This window comes from Littorina saxatilis, linkage group LG8 (genome assembly GCF_037325665.1).
Source record: "Littorina saxatilis isolate snail1 linkage group LG8, US_GU_Lsax_2.0, whole genome shotgun sequence".
Taxonomy (NCBI): Eukaryota; Metazoa; Mollusca; class Gastropoda; order Littorinimorpha; family Littorinidae; genus Littorina; species Littorina saxatilis.
The window spans coordinates 25,006,616-25,026,576 of record NC_090252.1 but is presented as its reverse complement, the minus strand read 5'-3'; the positions used below and the strand labels follow the sequence as shown (position 1 = coordinate 25,026,576).

The 19,961-nt window shown below is 42.3% G+C and overlaps 1 protein-coding gene across 1 annotated transcript in view; it reads left to right on the top strand.

The window, feature by feature from the left end:
* Nucleotides 1-28: 28 nt before the first annotated feature.
* The window catches only part of LOC138973128 (DNA polymerase epsilon catalytic subunit A-like), an 83,339-nt gene continuing 63,406 nt past the window's right edge, over nucleotides 29-19,961 (top strand). The window contains exons 1-13 of the mRNA XM_070345791.1: nucleotides 29-156; nucleotides 6,914-7,040; nucleotides 7,387-7,467; nucleotides 10,329-10,466; nucleotides 11,030-11,184; nucleotides 11,718-11,792; nucleotides 12,659-12,791; nucleotides 13,601-13,708; nucleotides 14,341-14,451; nucleotides 14,793-14,878; nucleotides 15,471-15,590; nucleotides 18,124-18,184; nucleotides 19,510-19,695. Of these exons, the coding sequence (XP_070201892.1) occupies nucleotides 92-156; nucleotides 6,914-7,040; nucleotides 7,387-7,467; nucleotides 10,329-10,466; nucleotides 11,030-11,184; nucleotides 11,718-11,792; nucleotides 12,659-12,791; nucleotides 13,601-13,708; nucleotides 14,341-14,451; nucleotides 14,793-14,878; nucleotides 15,471-15,590; nucleotides 18,124-18,184; nucleotides 19,510-19,695 (1,446 nt within the window). The 5' untranslated portion in view covers nucleotides 29-91. The remainder of the gene's footprint in view (nucleotides 157-6,913; nucleotides 7,041-7,386; nucleotides 7,468-10,328; nucleotides 10,467-11,029; nucleotides 11,185-11,717; nucleotides 11,793-12,658; nucleotides 12,792-13,600; nucleotides 13,709-14,340; nucleotides 14,452-14,792; nucleotides 14,879-15,470; nucleotides 15,591-18,123; nucleotides 18,185-19,509; nucleotides 19,696-19,961) is intronic.

Sequence of the window (19,961 nt, the reverse complement as noted above, 5' to 3'; positions counted from 1 at the left end):
TTTTCCATTCTCATTCGGTTCGCGCCAAAAGACGAAAGCATCTGCGGGCTTTCTGAAGCCAGAGAAGTGTAAACATCCAACATACGGGACAATGGTGCTTCAAAACAACGGAAGATTCAAATCCGACAAGGATCAAGGTGGAGGGGAGACGTCTGAGTAAGGAATTGGTTTTTTGTTTGCGCTCTTAATGTGTCGAGCGAGGTAGGTGCCTTCAGTGGTCCATGATCATCAACCCATACAAGTTCAAGGGCTGTACTAGTACTACTACTAGACATTGGCATTGTGTACCCCTGAACTGAGTGAATTCTGTGGACATAATCATCATCATCACAATGTCACACACATGAAAAATGCTCTGAACTGTGGGTGTTGGAGTGTTTGATTTTGAACTTGAAGTTGAAGTTACCTTCAATTGTACAAGTACAAAATGTAGTTGTACTTCACTACTTGTAGTTGTTGTACACTGTACATGTGTACGCTGATGATACTAATTAAAGGCAAAGGATACACGCACTCCGAGTGTATACAGGATCCATAGGACTGTATACACTCCGACAATGAAAAGCTCTGTTAGTGTTACAACTCTCAGCTAATGAAATGCGTCCTTACACATCGTTAGGAAGTAGCCAATGAAAATCAATCTGATGTATTGGCTTCCGCCAAATCTTTTTCGAAGTGTATACAGGGCTGATACATGCATAGTATACAACCACTTCTAGGTTGATACACACTCCAAGTGTGTTCCAATCTCTGTAAATAAACTGCCGTGTAGCCGTGTTTTGTCCCAGCGTACTTTGATACTATGAATCGAAAGTGAAGCGTTTCTTCGCAAAGTGGCATTGAATGACACTGAGTGTTCATGCAGTTCTGCGATCTTTTATGTACACTCCGAGAATTTTAATCTACATTACAGTAATGGCCGTGCAGCATCAGATTTTGTTTGTTTTTTGTACTCTTTGATAATCAACTCAACTGCTCTGCCTTCCTATCGCAAAGTGGCGTCGAATGGCAAATTCGCTTCGTGACCGGAAGTTAACGTTGAAGGGCAGAATCTTGTATACACTTCGAGTGTGTGTAGCCAGTGCGATAATTAAAAATGAAGTAGAAGTGCATTGCCAAGGCACTGCATACCCACCGCGAAGGACAAATCCTCTCTCTCTCTGTCTCTGTCTCTCTCTCTCTCCCTCACACACATACACACACACATGTGCTCACACACACACACACATGGGCTCACACACACACACTAACATACACATGTATACTAACACGCGCACACACACACATCCACTTAACTTCGCACACACACACGCGCGCGCAAAAAACAACACGTACACACACACTAACTTGCACACTCATCATCTATGCACACAAAGCACACACTCACATGCACATAGTCAGAGAGACACCCACACAAACTTACACACACACTTACACACACACTCACATACCAGGGGTGTCGTTTGGGTCGGCCAATCGCCGATTTTTTTTTTGCTTTGGCCGAAACTTTCATGTCCCTATCGGCCAAATGTCCCAAGAGTATTCGCCTAAATCGGCCAAAGTTTGTCCAGTTTATTGTATTGGTCAGGCTTTGATTGCTTATGCTAAAACTGCTGCCGATGTACTTAGTCAACTGACTGACGTTTATTTCCTTCGCGAATACCAAAAACGAAACATCAATGTTTTGAACGGAAGCCAGTGCCAAAAAATATAGAAGCCAGAGTAAAAGGGAAACCACACTCTCAGCGTTTGCGTTCGCCGGCTCGCGATAGTTTATCAATCAGGCAGTGCTTTCGATTTGGATTTGAACATCATGTCGCAACCAAAAAAGAAAAAAACTAAATTGGCCAAGTGATTCCGGACAAAATGACAGGAACACCGCGAATGTGGACAGTGTCAGTGTGAGTGGTAGTAGTGTTGTCGAGTCGATCATAGCAGACGATAGTCACCATGAATCGAAATCTGCTGAGCCAGAGAATGAAAAACGTCCTCCAAATCGTGGTTTCCAAACAAAATGGCTCACCCTACACGGTTTTTTTATTGGTGTTTTACCAGTCATGTTTCCCAAGGCTTGTCAAGATTAGCACAAGATTGGAAGAGTTTTACTTTCAAGAAATTAAAGTTAAAGGTTTGAAAAAGTTTCAGAGAACTGTCAACTGGTGTCTGATGTAGTTAAATCAGCAAAGCTGATTGTTTCAGTTGCAGTAAGCAACATATAGTCCAGGGGTGGATTAGCGGGGTTGTTACGGGGGTTCCGGAAACCCCCCCCCCCAAAAAAAAACACCAAAAAACCCCATCTGTCTGTAAAGCCGGGGGAAGAGTTAATTGTTTAATTGTCACAGTATGCGGCATGTCTTCCTTCTAACCATACAATATGATGTCGGGAGCAGATATCAGCATAGACCTATATTAGACCAGTGAAGATAAATTGCCATTATTTAAATTTTAATACTAACATTAAAAGAAATAATGAGTGGCTGCTGACACCAGTTGATCATGTTTAAAATCAAGGATAAGCCACAAATTATTTATAAAATAGCTAAAATTCTTCTGCTTCAGGGGAGCTTTGCCCCCCAGACCCCCAATAGGACCCTGGACCCCAGGTTGTACCCTCCCCCCCTCTGGCTTAACTGTTCCGCCCCTGTAATCTGTGTTCCTAAGATAATGATTGTATGTATTGGTGTTCCCCTCTTGAGTCTTGTGCTTCAATGTTGCGGTGACTTTGTATGAGCCAAAATAATGGCCGAAAATTTTCCAAGATGCCCTAAAGCTTTCTGACAGTTTCGGCCAAATGTCCCAACATGAAAATGTCTAGCAACACCCCTGCATACAGTATGATACACGCATGCTCTCTCCCAGATACACACACACACACACACACACTCAGATATATTAGGTTACACTCTCTCTTGTTCTCTCTCACTTCCATCATCCTTTAAGCACTTAAAGTCATTAAAAAGTTTAAACCACTTAATGTCTGAGTAGTTTAACGCCTTTTGATTTACCACACTTAGTATTACGTCAAAGATATGCTGTGCATTGTATATTCTGAACATATTTTTGTTGTACTATTGCTACATGTTCGATTGCTTCCAGCTTATATTTATAATTACCTGCATAGTATGCATTTGATTTTATGAATAACCACATATGTATGCTCTTCATGCCTCATCTTCATTATCATCATCATCATCAACATCGTCATCTTTATTATCACGTGCTAAAGTTTTCCGACCTCCTTTTGTTGGTTAACTTTTTATTTTTTAATTAGGCCACACAAAATAAGTTGTATGTTTCTGGTAACATGGCTACAAAAAATAGGGTAGGTAGGGATTTTTTAATTTTAATTTTTTTGTGTGTGGTCAGGGTAGAAAATAACTATACACTAATACAGTGACGCAAAGAGACTGGACTTACTATACAAAGAGAAACAACACAATCATTACAAAACAAATGAGACAAAAGGGATGCGGGGTTATCCCCCTTGTGTCATCTGCTGTCTGTTACTTTTGTTTTGACGCCTTTTTTTTTCTTTTTTTTTTTTACAAATGCAATAAAAAAAAGTCTAGTGTCGGCGGGAAAAAAACTAGGTAGGGTCGGGTGACCAGAAACATATACTGTTCAAAAAAAGAAACGCATAGCTTGTAATATTTGGTTAATTTAGTTATATGGCTACAAGGATATCCACCAAACTGCAGAAAATGTTTATCTGGTCGTCGACCTTTCGTCCATTGCCACAAGTGAGCTCTGCACGTGACGCATGCGTTATCAGTGGCTACAATGTCAAAATTGCTCATTTGGCATGACCACTCGTCATGCTTCAGTGTAATCTCGTGAAACTCGGGGAATATTGAGCTCTCACCATGTCTTCCAAAACCCATAAAAGCGGATTGTTCGCCACAAAGAAATCAGACGACAATTCAGCGACGAAAGATGGCCCGATTGAGCAGAGAAGACCGCCAAATTGCATTGGGTCGTTTACAAGCAGGCCAAAGTCAAAGTGCAATCGCCAGGCACTTCCACGTGTCCCAGAGCACCATCAGTAGACTGTGGGTCAGGTTTCAAGCCACTGGCTCCGTTGCTGACTTGCCACGAGCGGGAAGACCAAGGGCGACAACTGCTGCTCACGACCGCTTCATACGGCTCCGCCACCTCCGGAATCGTTTCCTGTCGGCCTCATCTTCTGTCCAGGCTCTCCCCGGGCCACACCGATTATCGGACCAGACCGTGCGGAACCGCCTGCATGAAGCTGGTTTGAGAGCTCACAGAGGAGCTGTCCTCACCCGCCGCCATCGCCAGAACCGAGTGCAGTGGGGCAACCAGCACCTTCGCTGGACCGTCCGGAATCACTGGAGACACGTGTGGTTCAGCGACGAGTCCTACTTCCTGCTCCAGCGACATGATGGTCGGAGGAGGGTCTACCGGAGAGTAAACGAACGTTACGCGCCCAACTGTGTGGATGAGGCACCCGTTCATGGTGGTGGAGGCGTCATGGTGTGGGGGGCAATCAATACCGCTGGAAGGAGCACCCTGGTGCACGTCCAAGGGCGCATAACTGCCCAGCGATACGTGGAGGAAATTCTGCGCCCACACGCCCTTCCTCTTCTGGCTGACCAGGATGCCATATTCCAGCAGGACAACGCTCGCCCGCACACAGCACGACTCACCACCCAGTTCCTCACCGACCACCATGTCCAGGTGCTTCCCTGGCCATCCATGTCGCCAGACATGAACCCGATAGAACACCTCTGGGATGAATTGGACAGACGTGTGCGCAGGCGAGAAGAAGCGCCGGCAAATCACCGCGATCTATTGCAGGCACTTCAGGAGGAGTGGGACACCATCCCACAGCAAGATATCCGGCATCTGATCCAGTCTATGCCCAGAAGGTGCCGGGCAGTTGTTGCTGCTCAAGGCAGTCACACCCCCTACTGACTTGACAGCCTCGGCACCCAATCGTATTGATTGACTGATTGATTTGAAGATGGAAATGAACTGTGTGTGCATTCAACTGTGTCCATACCAAATTTCAAACAAATAATCTAAATATTGGATTTTCTGTTAATTTTTTCGAAAAATAAAACAAATTTGGCAAGTAGCAACTATGCGTTTCTTTTTTTGAACAGTATACAACTTTTTTTGTGTGTGCCTTATATAATTGTGTGTCTATGCGTCCCAAGGACAGATTGTAAGAAAAGGCGTTGCCTTAAATCTTAACCCCTTGACTGCCTTAGGACGGGTATACCCGTCCTGCACTTGTGCATTATTTCCATGATTAGATACTAAAAACAGATTCTTGGTTGAATTTCCTTTAAAAATAACATAGGTTTTACTTTCCTACCTACTGCCAGTTTGGAGCTAGAATTTTTTGTGAATTATTACACCCCGAACTCCAATATTCCCTGGCAGTCAGGAAGTTTTGATTGGCAGCGAAAGGGTTAATCCTTGTTAAATAAAGTTCAATTCAATTCAATTCAATTCTCTCTCTTTCTCTCACACGCATGCATACATACTCGCATGCACACGCACTCGCACGCACACACACACACTCACGCACGCACACACACTCACACACACACACACACACACACACACACACACACACACACACACACACACACACACACACACTTATGCATTTAAACATGCACACATACGCGCGAGAAAAAGGCCCGAGAGAGGGGATGACGTCACGATGCTTTGACGTAAAACATCGAGACGTCGTCTACTTGCGTGATTCCTGTAGTCTCGAAAATTGTACCCCAACAAAGTGGCCACGGGTGGCGTTGGATCAAAAATCGAAGAATTGGTCGGCACCCACCGTATTTTAGTTAGTATGTTCCCAATTTTTCGTGAACTTCCATCCCAAACTGTAGCCTGAGTTAGGCTAGGGCACAAAGATTCCTTCTTAATCTTTATCATGTATTATCGGCATGAAAATTTCTCAAGTCGCTCTCAGTATGCGTTCGTGGGATACCTCCAGCATCGCTGGGATAAAATGTACATGAAGGGAGTGGCTCAGGACCTGACAAGTACCCAGGATCTGTAACCAACAGTCACCAATAGCTCTCAAAAGACACCCCTTTTTTGGCTACCCTAAAATACTTACAAGTAACATTAGTAAAGTATTAGTAACAATTTCTCAGCTAGGTCAGTGGATACAGCTCTGGAAAGGTTTTAAAAACAAATCTTTCATTGTTTCAACCTTTAACAAGTTCAAGCTTTTTTAGGTTTTATTTTCTTCTCGTCTTCTTCATTCGAAAGCGTTTCAAGGTTTATCATTTATGAAAGATAAAAGCTCACAACAACAAAACTCACAAGTCACTAATTCCTTTCCAAGTCAGTCACTGTAATCTATGCGTCCGCAAACTAAGCAGCGCCGGTTGAATCACGACTATTCTCTAAGAACCAGCATTTGTGAACAAATTGCAGTGCAGAAATCTTTTCCTTTGGGGAAATGATACTTTTTTCAGCTACACGTATGACAAAACATAAAGAACTCGCTCATGATACATGCTGTTTGCAAGAATAAAGGTCTTTTAAAGTCTCAGAGTAACATTGATCTCCATAAACCTTTCTCTTAAAAACAACAAAGATCACAGTTCTTTACATTTAAGTTTAAACTTAAAAAAATATCTTCATGAACGACTCATTCGAGTCATTGTCTCGATCAATAGAAACCTATATTTTGAGAGCTTGTTGAGAGAGCCGTTTTGGGGGCTCCGTAACCAACTCATTGGTTCTGCAGCGATGGCCTTTAGGCTTGAATGAATGACCTATAGATGCTGGCTAACTAGTGTCCGTGGAGTGAAAACAACTCAGAACTTAGCTGTTGCAGTGCTAGTAGTGTTTGTTACTCACTTATTTGATTTGTAACTTTGTCATGTCTTGATCACACTTTTTTCTGTAACAGACGTGAAGATTCCACAGAGAAGCGACTACAGAGAGCAAATCTAAACGATGAGATTGACATCCGCTTTGGCTTCAGCCGCTACAAGGATGCACAGGAGCGAACAGGATGGCTCATCAACATGCATCCGGTTCGTTTACTTTTGCTTTTGGTGTCATATAAAAAACATGTATGGCACTGAACTGAAAAGAAATAAGTGTTGTGTGTCGGACACACAAATCACTCAGTCGGCATGACTCCTGATAGTGATAAATTTTGAATGAAAACGTCTGACTTAATAATTAAACATCTGAAGTCGAGTAATAACCCGATTTAGCCATGTGTGAGGTTCACAGTCCCACTGAGTGAATCTCAAACAGTTGCTCTTCTTTCAGTATATGACGGCAAATCAACAGGGTTAAGTCAGAACTATGTCCTCAAGCAGCCTTCACATAAAGTTTTTTGTGTTTGTGAGTTATTTTATTCAATTTTTGCAGACGGATGTTCTGGACGAAGACAAGCGTCTGGTCAGTGCAGTGGATTATTACTTCCTCGAGGAAGATGGCAGCCGATTCAAGGTGAGAATTTTTGTCCAGAAATTGAATATTTAGCATCTCAAGGAATAAATAGCTTTATGAATCCTGCTACTTTCTGCAGACTGTTTGGATTGGAGCATTTTGCATACACAGTACAAGCAATAGCTAACTGCATACACAGTACAAGCAATAGCTAACTGCATACACAGTACAAGCAATAGCTAACTGCATACACAGTACAAGCAATAGCTAACTGCATACACAGTACAAGCAATAGCTAACTGCATACACAGTACAAGCTATAGCTAACTGCATACACAGTACAAGCAATAGCTAACTGCATGCACAGTACAAGCAATAGCTAACTGCATACACAGTACAAGCAATAGCTAACTGCATACACAGTACAAGCAATAGCTAACTGCATACACAGTACAAGCAATAGCTAACTGCATGCACAGTACAAGCAATAGCTAACTGCACACACAGTACAAGCTATAGCTAACTGCATACACAGTACAAGCAATAGCTAACTGCATGCACAGTACAAGCAATAGCTAACTGCATACACAGTACAAGCAATAGCTAACTGCATACACAGTACAAGCAATAGCTAACTGCATACACAGTACACAGTAAAAGCAATAGCTAACTGCATACACAGTAAAAGCAATAGCTAACTGCATACACAGTACAAGCAATAGCTAACTGCATACACAGTACAAGCAATAGCTAACTGCATACACAGTACAAGCAATAGCTAACTGCATACACAGTACAAGCAATAGCTAACTGCATACACAGTACAAGCAATAGCTAACTGCATACACAGTACAAGCAATAGCTAACTGCATACACAGTACAAGCAATAGCTAACTGCATACACAGTACAAGCAATAGCTAACTGCATACACAGTACAAGCAATAGCTAACTGCATACACAGTACAAGCAATAGCTAACTGCATACACAGTACAAACAATAGCTAACTGCATACACAGTACAAACAATAGCTAACTGCATACACAGTACAAGCAATAGCTAACTGCATACACAGTACAAGCAATAGCTAACTGCATACACAGTACAAGCAATAGCTAACTGCATACACAGTACAAGCAATAGCTAACTGCATACACAGTACAAGCAATAGCTAACTGCATGCACAGTACAAGCAATAGCTAACTGCATGCACAGTACAAGCAATAGCTAACTGCATACACAGTACAAACAATAGCTAAGGCCAAAAAAAAAAATTGTCTGTTTAGGGTAACCCGACCGACCCTATCGATTTGGCGCCGACCCAAAAACTTTTTTTTGGTTTCAAAAAAAAAAAGAAAAAAGGTAAAAATGCTAAAAAGAGACATTTGGCGTTTCTTTCTCTCCCTTTCTCTCTGTTTTATTTATACGTTAGTTTTGAAACATGTATTCATCAAATATAAGAAGTGAATGTTCAGCCAACATAGCATTTACACAAAAAAAAAAAACCCTACCTACCTACCGACCCTACTTTTTTTGGTCATGTTACCCTAAACAGACAATTTTTTTTTTTTGCCTAACTGCATACACAGTACAAGCAATAGCTAACTGCATACACAGTACAAGCAATAGCTAACTGCATGCACAGTACACAGTGGAACCTGTCTATAGTGACCAGCCAAGGAACCGACCAAAAGTGGTCTTTGCGACAGGTGGTTATTGGGGAAAGGCGAATTATACTATAGAGAGAAAAAGCCCGCCAGGGATCCTTTGGGGTGGTAGTTTTGGACAGGTGGTCGTTCTCAAGAGGTGGTTGCTAAGACATGCTAAACTGTATTATTTTACATTTCGCTAATGGCCAAAGCATGCGAAAATAATGAACAATACTCTGTCCTTGCTGCATGGAGAGTCACAACCTGTGTTGATTGGATTCTGTGTGCATTGTTTCAAATAAAATATGTCAAGTTGCCCCTAACTCTGCTCTTGTAATGTGTATACATGCAGAGGGTCACACTGGCAGTGAAGAAGGGAGCGTGAATGTGTGTGTTGATTTTACAGTTTCTTTACAGTACAACCACAAGAAAACCCTTGCCATGACAAGTACTGGTGCTTCTGCACATAAAGGTCTTGGGGGGTGGGGTGGGGGGGATCTTGGGAGGCCCGGTAGCTCAGTTGGTAGAGCACTGGACTTGTGATCAGAAGGTCGCAGGTTCGAATTCGGGCCGGGACGGACACTGGTCACATAAATTTATATGAAGACCCAGAGACGGAAGCCATATCCCACCCCCGTGTCACCACAGTGGCACGTAAAAGACCTCGGTCATTCTGCCATAAGTGCAGATGGCTGATACCATCTAAACACACATACACTTGTGTATCTCATCAAAAGCCGTGAGGGCGTAAAAACTCGAATTATTATATAACCCATATCATGTCCATAAGACTAAGAGGCGAAATATTTAGCCTGTAGGACAGTAAGCATTCTCTCTTTCCGGGGAGATCTTGTGCAGTGTTTATGCAGCTACTGAGCTAGCATTTGATTTGTCCATCATTGTCAGTGTCAGTCATTTTGATTTTAGAGACTGGATGTCTAATTTTCCGCAGGCAGATGCGCTGAAGACAATATCTGCATTAGGCCCCCCCAAAAAATAGGTCTGTTTACGGTAACCCGACCGACCCTATTTTTTTCGCGCGACCCTGGACTTTTTTTTTTGGCATTTGGGGAAGAAAAAAAAAATTAACGTAAAAATATGGTTTTTGGGAGAAGAAAAAAAAAAAAAAAATCCCGACCTACCGACCCTATTTTTTGGCCTATGTTACCGTAAATAGACCTTTTCTTTTTTTTGCCTTATATAACTTGGTAGCACTTGTCATAATTTCAGCTGTGCTATTTTGATGAAGATATTCCTCTCTTCCACTCTTCAGGCCACACTGCCCTTCAAGCCCTACTTCTACGTTGCAACCAAGAAGGACTGTCAGCGAGAGGTAGCCTCTTTCCTTGCCAGAAAGTTCTCAGGGAAAGTCGTTGCCGTGGAAACTGTGGAGAAAGAGGACCTGGATTTGGTAAGCCAAAGTCGGGTTTTGAACACACAGAAATCCACAGTTTTTGCCCTCTACGTTTGGGTTGATTTTTTTCCGTCTTCTTTTCATTTGTTAGTTCTCTGCTTTTTGGTTTACCTTTTCAATGTGGTCCCAAAGAAGCCTCTGCAGGTGAACATTTTGATTCTAAATTTGTACTGTCCTTGTTTTGGTGAGTTCAGATATGTATATTTTTTTTTTACTGTTTGCTGACACATGATGAGTGAGTAATGCTTGATACTGAGTTACCTACAAGAAACTGATACACTTTGAAAGTATTTTTCCTGAACGAAGGTAGGGATTTGCTTATTTATTTATTGGATACACTATGTTGAGAATGAGCAAGCAACGCCTATGCTGAGTCTTCATTTTCTCATCATTATTTGCCTGTTCTTTTGCTTTCAATGATGCAGTTGCCTGACCAATAGCCCTTATTTTTGTGAACTACCGTAGTTGTCTGACAAAGACAAAAGACTCAACCTTAACATTGTCCTCATCGCAATCAAGGAAATCTGAACATGTGGGCTAATTTTGTGCTCTGTTTGCAGCATAACCACCTGGTGGGTCTGAAGCAGTCGTACATCAAGCTGTCGTTCCACAGCGTGGAGGACCTGATGAAGGTGAAGCGAGAGATCCACCCCGCCGTCAGGAAGAACAAGGAGAGAGAGAAGAACAACACTGCTTACGCCACCATGCTCACCACGTGTGTTGGCTGAATTTTCTTTTTCTGGACTTGTCTGCTATTTTTGTCTTTCTGTATTTGTTTATGAAGTGCAGTCCCCTTTACAGACCCAGCTTTCTCTGAGTTTCTGTGACAGATTGGTTATTATGCCTTTTGTAAGTATAATTGTGATGTTAAATGTAGTGTTATTGTTATTCTTGCAGATTGATTGTTTTGCAGTTTTAAAATTCAGTGTGGTTACTGAATTCAGTTCGGTTACAGTTTTAAAATTCAATATGGTTACATTTCTGTTCACAAACCTCTGTAAATTTACCCTGATGTTATTTTTAGGCTCCATCCTTTCTAAGGTCTGATTTTAAGAGGTCTTATTTTTGCATGAATGTTATTATATTACTCAAGATTAATGAGACTGCTCTGTAATAGTGTTAACGACCTCATATTTTAAAACTTTGTTTAGTTTTAAAGTGCAGTGCATGCTTATGGGCTAACAAATCTCTTAGTGAGCAAGTTATGTTGATGCTAATTTATGTCATTTTTATCATTATTTTTAACAGTCATCTGACAGGAATTGATGCGTCAGCAGTTTCCAAGAAAATGTCCGACCAGATGGAAAACATCATTGATATCAGGTAAGGTTTGATTGAACGTTATTTTTAAGGCATTTGTCAACTTCTTCTTCTTCTGCGTTCGTGGGCTGAAACTCCCACGTACACTCGTGTTTTTGCACGAGTGAAATTTTACGTGTATGACCGTTTTTACCCCGCCATTTAGGCAGCCATACGCCGCTTTCGGAGGAAGCATGCTGGGTATTTTCGTGTTTCTATAACCCACCGAACTCTGACATGGATTACAGGATCTTTTTCGTGCGCACTTGGTCTTGTGCTTGCGTGTACACACGAAGGGGGATAAGCCACTAGCAGGTCTGCACATAAGTTGACCTGGGAGATCGGAAAAATCTCCACACTTAACCCACCAGGCTGCCGCGGCCGGGATTCGAACCCTCGACCTTCCGATTAAGAGGCCGACGTCTTACCACCACGCCACAGCGCCCGTCATTTGTCAACTGAATGCTTGCTTATGACAGTCACTGTTTCCAGTTGCACGGTCACCGTGCACCTATGTTTGTAGACCAATTCTCTTGATTTCGGTACCGTTGTGTTCCTCAGACTCTGCATTTTTTTTTTTATGCCAAGCTCAATGTGTGTAACTTTATCAAACACCTGACAATTGCTTCAGAGTTCAGCCTGGGAAAAAAGACTAAGTGTTATTTGACCCTCTCTACCAAATTGTGATGAAACATAATCGGAGGCCCAGTGGTGCATGGCGTATTAGTGAACCAAACCCTGCCATTTACTGAGATAGTAGTGGGGAATTTCAAAAGTTTGCTTGTAATATACAGGAAATTACTGGTTGATAGGAAATTACTGGTTGATAAGACATAGAAAGTTGCTTTTGTTTAAATTCATCCTTTTTTTCCCATCTCTTTCCTTAACAGAGAGTACGATGTGCCATATCATGTGCGCGTTTCTATTGACCTGAAGATCTTCGTGGGTCACTGGTACTCTGTGTGGGGTCACGGCACAGCTGCACCGGATATCAAGCTTCGTGCAGACCTGCTTTCATGGCCTGTGAGTTGTCTCCACCTGATGATGTAGAGATGTGTTGTTTCTTGTGCTTTTGATGCGTGTTCATGTATTTTGTCTACCATAATTTTAGGAGGAGGCAATATTAGATGTTGAGCTTCTGTTTTTTAACTTGTGAAAAACAGATGAAACTAATTTCTTGATTTGGGATTACTTGATCTGCAACTGTGAGCTCACATCCCCAAAAGTTGATTTTCTTATGAAAATCTTTCATTTCCCAACCCCACATGCACCCAACCCCACATGCACCCAACCCCACATGCACCCAACCCCACATGCACCCCAACCCCACATGCACCCCAACCCCACATGCACCCAACCCCACATGCACCCAACCCCACATGCACCCAACCCCACATGCACCCAACCCCACATGCACCCCAACCCCACATGCACCCAACCCCACATGCACCCAACCCCACATGCACCCAACCCCACATGCACCCAACCCCACATGCACCCAACCCCACATGCACCCAACCCCACATGCACCCAACCAAAAGAGAAACAGACAAACTAAACTGCATGAGAGTGACTGTGCAAGGAATTTAGGCTGGGATGATATGTACTGACAATAATAGTGACATTCCGGTGTTTTCTGATTTATTTGGGTTTCTTTGTGATTTTGTATATATAGTAAATCTTGAACAAGCATCTGTGTAATTAGTTTCTGTGGGACAACCTTTTAGCTTGAAAGAAACCCGAGTGCATTGCACTATTTAACAGAAATTCCTACAATTTGCTTGATGACTTGTTTCAGAGTTTTGATACGTTCTTTGACATTTCTTTCACAGGAACCTGTGGTTCTAGCGTATGACATTGAGACGACCAAGCTTCCCCTGAAGTTCCCTGATGCACAGACAGATCAGATCATGATGATCTCCTACATGATTGACGGGCAGGTCAGTGGCTTTGTCAAACTGTGGGATTCAGCTTTTTAGATTGTGTGTGTGTTCTGTAGAAAAGAGGAGCTAGAGTTAGCTGAGCCTCCTGACAGAGTCGGTCATAGTGGAGCAGACATGATATTTTTTACATTTATCACTTTTCCTGTAAACTTCAAAGGTTCAGCTGAAGGGATATTGTGTTATAATTAACAAAAAATCAGCACTAAAAAGTACTGTAAAGCACAGCCGTGCTATTTGTAATTTGGGTAAAAATGGAGATTTCGGAATCCCATGTTTGTTGGGACATGAGGGGCATTCTTGCAGCCAGGTATTTCCATCCAGCCCTGTTTTCCCCTTCCCTAACAGCATTGCAATGTCCGCTTGTGTCTATTCCTTGATATTGGAAAGGGCGGGAGTTTCTTTGTTTGTTTATACAAAAACACCGATAACACATGTTCCAAAATCAAGAATTAAAGACAAAGATTGTCATTCTTGTCTTTTATTGTTTTATGCAGAAAATATTTTTTTTGTTAGGAAAGTTTTGACTAACTTTTAAGCTCATTAACTAGTTTACTCTCATCTTGATTGTGAATAACAGGCTTGGTTTCCCTACGGCCGTGGAAGACTTGTGACTCAGGTTTGTGTTCCAGGGCTATTTGATCTGCAACCGAGAGATCATATCACAGGACGTGGAGGACTTTGAGTACACGCCAAGACCAGAGTTTGAAGGACCCTTCATTGTCTACAATGAACCTGATGAGGTGAGCAGTACTTTGCTGTCTTTTCCCATTGCTTTATTATCTTATTGAAGCGGTCAGAATTTGTGTTATTGTGTCCACAATGTAAAGTAGCGCTGCAGACACTCTCTATTGGCCAATGTGTTTCTTGTTTTCTAAATAAAATGTTTAAAAGATATATAAATATATTCTTGCTTGAAATAGCTGAAATTTGGTTGTGTGAATACATTTTCGAGAATGCTTCACAAAATCACAATTTGCTAGGCTAAAAATTCCAACAAAATGTAAATTGCTACTATGAGGTTTGACAAGGGTGGGCAGGTCTGTTCACTGTGTGTTTTCATGTTACTTGCTGTTGTCTGCAGGCTGCACTGATTCACAAGTTCTTTGAACACATTCAGGACGTCAAGCCTCATATCATTGTCACATACAACGGAGACTTTTTTGACTGGTAAGGAGCTTGTGTCTGATAAACGAAAGGGTAGAGCATTTAGTCACATTTGTACTAAATATCAAGCATAATATTTCTGGCATTTTAAAGCTTTTGAGATCAGATTTCACCATTTCGCATAATTTTTTGAAAACTTTTTATTTTTATTTTGTACAATTTCATAATCTTTAAGGGATATAGCATTGTCTTAACTTGTACAGTTTTGGAAGAAAAACCCTGTAAACTTTGCCCTTTTGTTAAATACAGAAAACAATTCTCAGCATTTCTGGACGTGGTGCCAATTTTAAATGGTCTTTTTAAGATTCAGGTTTTGAAAACTGTATGTATTAATATTTGACTTGATTATAGTTTGAAATTGCTGAGGATTCTCATACAGAAGGAAAGATAACAGCTTTACTTGTGTGGTTATTTTCCTACCCAGGCATGAGAGTTCTGGCCAATGTGTGGGTTTCCAGCATTTTCAGATTCAAGGGGAAGGGAGCATACTTTCAGGCACACTTGCAACTCCATGATCTCGTGCCTGTTACCAGAAGATAATCTATGCCAGGCGCATACAATAGAATGTAAAAAAAGAAATGTTGGTATTGTGCAGGCCCTTTGTGGAGACGCGTGCAGCCATTCACGGGCTGGACATGATGCGAGAGATTGGCTTTCAGCGCGACAACCAGGGCGAGTACAAGTCTCGCGCTGCGTCTCATCTCGACTGCTACAGGTCTGACCATTTTCATTTTCAATACAGCGGAACATCCCTTTTAAGACCTCCAAAAATCTGAGAAAATCGGGTCTTAAAAAGGAGTGTCATAAAATGGGGGTAAATTTACAGACGTTATGAACAGAAGATCTGAAAAATCAAGGATTCGAACCCTTTACTCGTAGATCACAAGTACAGTGCTCTACCAATTGAGCTACCTGGCCACTTCTCTGTAGCTGAGACAACTCAAGATTTAAAAAGAAAACAAACATGAAAGGGGAAAAACACTGTGAGCAAAGAAAGAAAAAAGAAGTAAGCTCATTTGGAGATAGCTCAGTGGGTAGTGTGCTGGCTTTGAAGATAAAGATCCCACATTCACAAACTAAAACTCAGGGCTTGGAACTCATGCATGCAGAAAAAGAATAACGGGCAGTGCTGGATTGAATGGCAGCTGAAGAAAACAAACTACATTTCTGAGGAGACCTCACAGGACCTACCTTACCTGATTGGTGAAATATACTACAGTAAAACCTGCGAGCAAAGGACGCTCTTGGGGAGCCTTGCCACTGTCCTTTGTAGCAAGGTGTCCTTTCTTATGAATATGAATGCGCCAACATTTTTTTGGAGGAAAAAAAACCCCAGCCAAATGAATTACATGATTTTTTGTTTGTGGTACATGTAGTTTTGTTGTATGTATGTGTGCATGTTTATATATAAATGTAAATAGAGTGTCTATGCATGTTTAGTTCTTTGATTTTCTTTCATTACATGTAATAAAAATGAAAACCAAAACGATGTTCAGAAAAACAATTGTTAATAAAAATTATAAACTGTGCATTAGTCATACAGAAAGTGACGAAGAGAAAAAGTTCAAGGATAGTCTGCAACATGTATGTACAAAACCACAATCAGTAAGTTTATCACTGGGGTTTGCGGAAAAAGTCAAGAGAGAGAGAGAGAGAGAGAGAGCGAGCGAGAGAGAGAGAGAGAGAGAGAGAGAGAGAGAGAGACAGAGAGAGAGACAGAGAGAGAGAGAGAGAGAGAGACAGATAGAGAGAGACAGATAGAGAGAGAGAGAGAGACAGATAGAGAGAGACAGATAGAGAGAGAGAGAGAGGTGCAATCGGTTTCTTACGACCTGAAGCAATGGGCCATTCACGGGAAGATTCTTTGATCGAGCTGTTGAAAACCACTCGAAGAGTTCTTCGTTCAACTCATCATAGGTTGTTTTTCTTCTTAACACATTTTGCCGTCGATCTGGCACCGGATTCCCACTGACTGAGAATTTGTGTTCGATCAGCTTTTATGTTGGAAATTTGAGTTTTTCCGCAATTCAGCTCATCAGCAACTTTTCGAACGGACAGCCCCTTGTCCAATTTCTTTATGACATCGACTCTCTCTTCTAAAGTCAAAAATGTTCGTTTTGGCATGATGAGACGAAGACGAAGGATGAGACGAAGATGCATCACAGTACAGAAAGTTGAAACCCGAAATGCAAATGTTTGTGAGTTCACGGCATCGACCAATGAGCGTGCACCATACAAAAATCAACTTCTTTCAAGTGCTGTCATTAGCTTACAAAATAAGCTTCTCGCGCGTTCACATCGCCAGCGAGATTGTATTTGCAGAACCAAGATGGCGGACTAGCGTCTGCTAAAAGCTGTCTGCTTCAAGGGTTTGTCCGTTGTTTACAAGTAACGAACCCAATCGGGACCAAATAAGGGTGTCCGCGTCCGCGCCTTTGAGGTGTTCGCTCTTTTAAGGTGTTTTTGAGTGTAAAATACATCCGTCCTCATTTGAATTGTCCGTTATGCTAAGGTGTCCGCCGAAATAAGGGTCCGCTAGATGCAGGGTTTACTGTACAGTCGAATCTGCCTTGGCAACCGTCACTCAATACCTACCACCTTCCCAGAACGACTATCCCAATGGATCCCTGACTAGGTGTTTGCTATATGATTCACCTTTCCATAGCTACCACCTGCCTATAACGACCACTTTTGGTCTGTCCCTTGGGTGGTCGTTGTAGAATGAATTACAGAGGAATCAGATCTGACCACACATTGTCTGAGCGGATGAAAAGTACTGGTCTGCAGGTCTTTGTTGTTAAAAATCCGTCAATTTGTTTCTTCTTCTTCTTCTGCGTTCGTGGGCTGAAACTCCCACGTACACTCGTGGTTTTTTTATGCACGAGTGGAATTTTACGTGTATGACCGTTTTTTACCCCGCCATTTAGGCAGCCATACGCCGTTTTCGGAGGAAGCATTCTGGGTATTTTCGTGTTTCTATACCCACCGAACTCTGACATGGATTACAGGATCTTTTTCGTGCGCACTTGGTCTTGTGCTTGCATGTACACACGGGGGTGTTCGGACACCGAGGAGAGTCTGCACACAAAGTTGACTCTGAGAAATAAATCTCTCGCCGAACGTGGGGACGAACTCACGCTGACAGCGGCCAACTGGATACAAATCCAGCGCGCTACCGACTGAGCTACATCCCCGCCCCGTCAATTTGTTTTAAAGAGCATGTCTTGACATTTTGTCTCTGTGTGCAGGTGGGTGAAGAGAGACAGCTACCTGCCGATGGGCAGTCAGAACTTGAAGGCAGTGGCAAAGGTAAGATCATAAAGTTTGAATAATGATTTATCCTACATACGTGAGAGAGACACCCGTGAGATAATAATCGTTCAAATCACACGTGTGTATATCATGTAAATGAGGTCATGTCAAGCAAGTCTGGCAGGGACCTGTTTTTCCACTGCTTATGATGCCAAAGTCACCGAGACAAACGTAATTATAGAAGAACAAAAATTGCGCTCGCTAATTACCCTCGATGAATCTTTAGAACTAACACGTCACGCCACACTTTCAGAGTGACATTTCTTTGCTTTGACGTAATAGATTGCACGAGGCTTTAGAAGAGATCGAGGTTCCAAAACAAGCGTCTTCAATTTAGCTGCCTCGAATGCAGGACATTTTCAGTAAAATACACGTAAGTACAGTATGTAGGATAAACAGAATACTACATGGCTTGCTGTGTCGTACCAGATTTACACTCGTTGCTTTTTCAAATAGTGAACAGCTCGCTTTCGCTCGCAGTTCAATATTTAAAAAAACAACTCGTGTAAATCTGGTACGACACAGCAAGCCATGTAGTATTCTCTATGTACAGCTGTAGTTCAAAACTGATACCTACCCCTGCACTTGTTGAAAAATGAAAGCAGAACATTTTACATAGCTATGTTCTGCGGAGCCCAGCATGAGAAGTTAATAAAGCAAAAACAAACGTGATATGAATATAATATACACGCGACAACATGGTCACAGTACAGATTTCCAAGAGCAACATGAAAATAATGATATTGGCTGTTGAGAGATGTGCATTTTAGGTGACAAATGTACAGTAGAAAAATTACAAGGAAAAAAAACTGGGTTTGCTAAGCAAATCGTATCAAGAAGTTGGCAGGTTACAGTTGTAGCTGTGATGTGAGGCACCACCCACGATAGGACACCTATAGTCCCTTTGCCAACTCAACTTCACCCAAATATACGTGTCATGAGAGGGCACCTGCAGTGTATGCTAAGGGTGTTCTCATCACAGGTACCACTGTACTTGCAGGGATGGCCAAATCACCCGCCCAATCGCCAGGGGCGAGTAAAAAATCCGCCGAGCTAGTAGAAACCGGTGGGCCAGTGAAAATTCTGATATATAAGTAAATCTTACAGTCATTCATGCTAACACTGTGTCATACTTTTTGGGGTATGTACCGGGCTTGTGAAATTTCTGGCGGGCTAGTGACTGTCTTGAAGTTACTTTCCTGGCTGGCGAGTTAAATTTGTTAGATTTGGCCATCCCTGACTTGAGAAAACCCTTTGATGTTAGACCCAGACAATAAAGATAGTGCGTTGCTGAGTGCCAGTCTCTTTGTGTGCGTTGACAGGCCAAGCTGCGCTATGACCCCGTGGAGCTGGACCCAGAAGAGATGTGTCGCATGGCGGCAGAGCAGCCACAGGTGTTAGCCACCTACTCCGTGTCAGACGCGGTGGCCACGTTCTACCTGTACCAGAAGTATGTCCACCCCTTCATCTTCGCCCTCTGCACCATCATCCCCATGGAGCCCGACGAGGTGAGCTATCTTTTGTTTCTTTGTTTCGTTCATGGGCTGAAACTCCCACAGCTTTTACCTGTATGGCCGTTTCTACCCCGCCATTCAGGCAGCCATACGCCGCTTTCGGGGGAAGCATGCTAGGTATTTTGGTGTTTGATTGCAGGAGGCCAGTTTTTGGCAAGGACTTAAGAGTGAGTTGGATTTTTCTTTCCCACCGCCTTGTTGAAGCTATCTGCTTTGTGTGATTCGGAGTAAGAATATGTAATTTAATCGAAAATTGTATA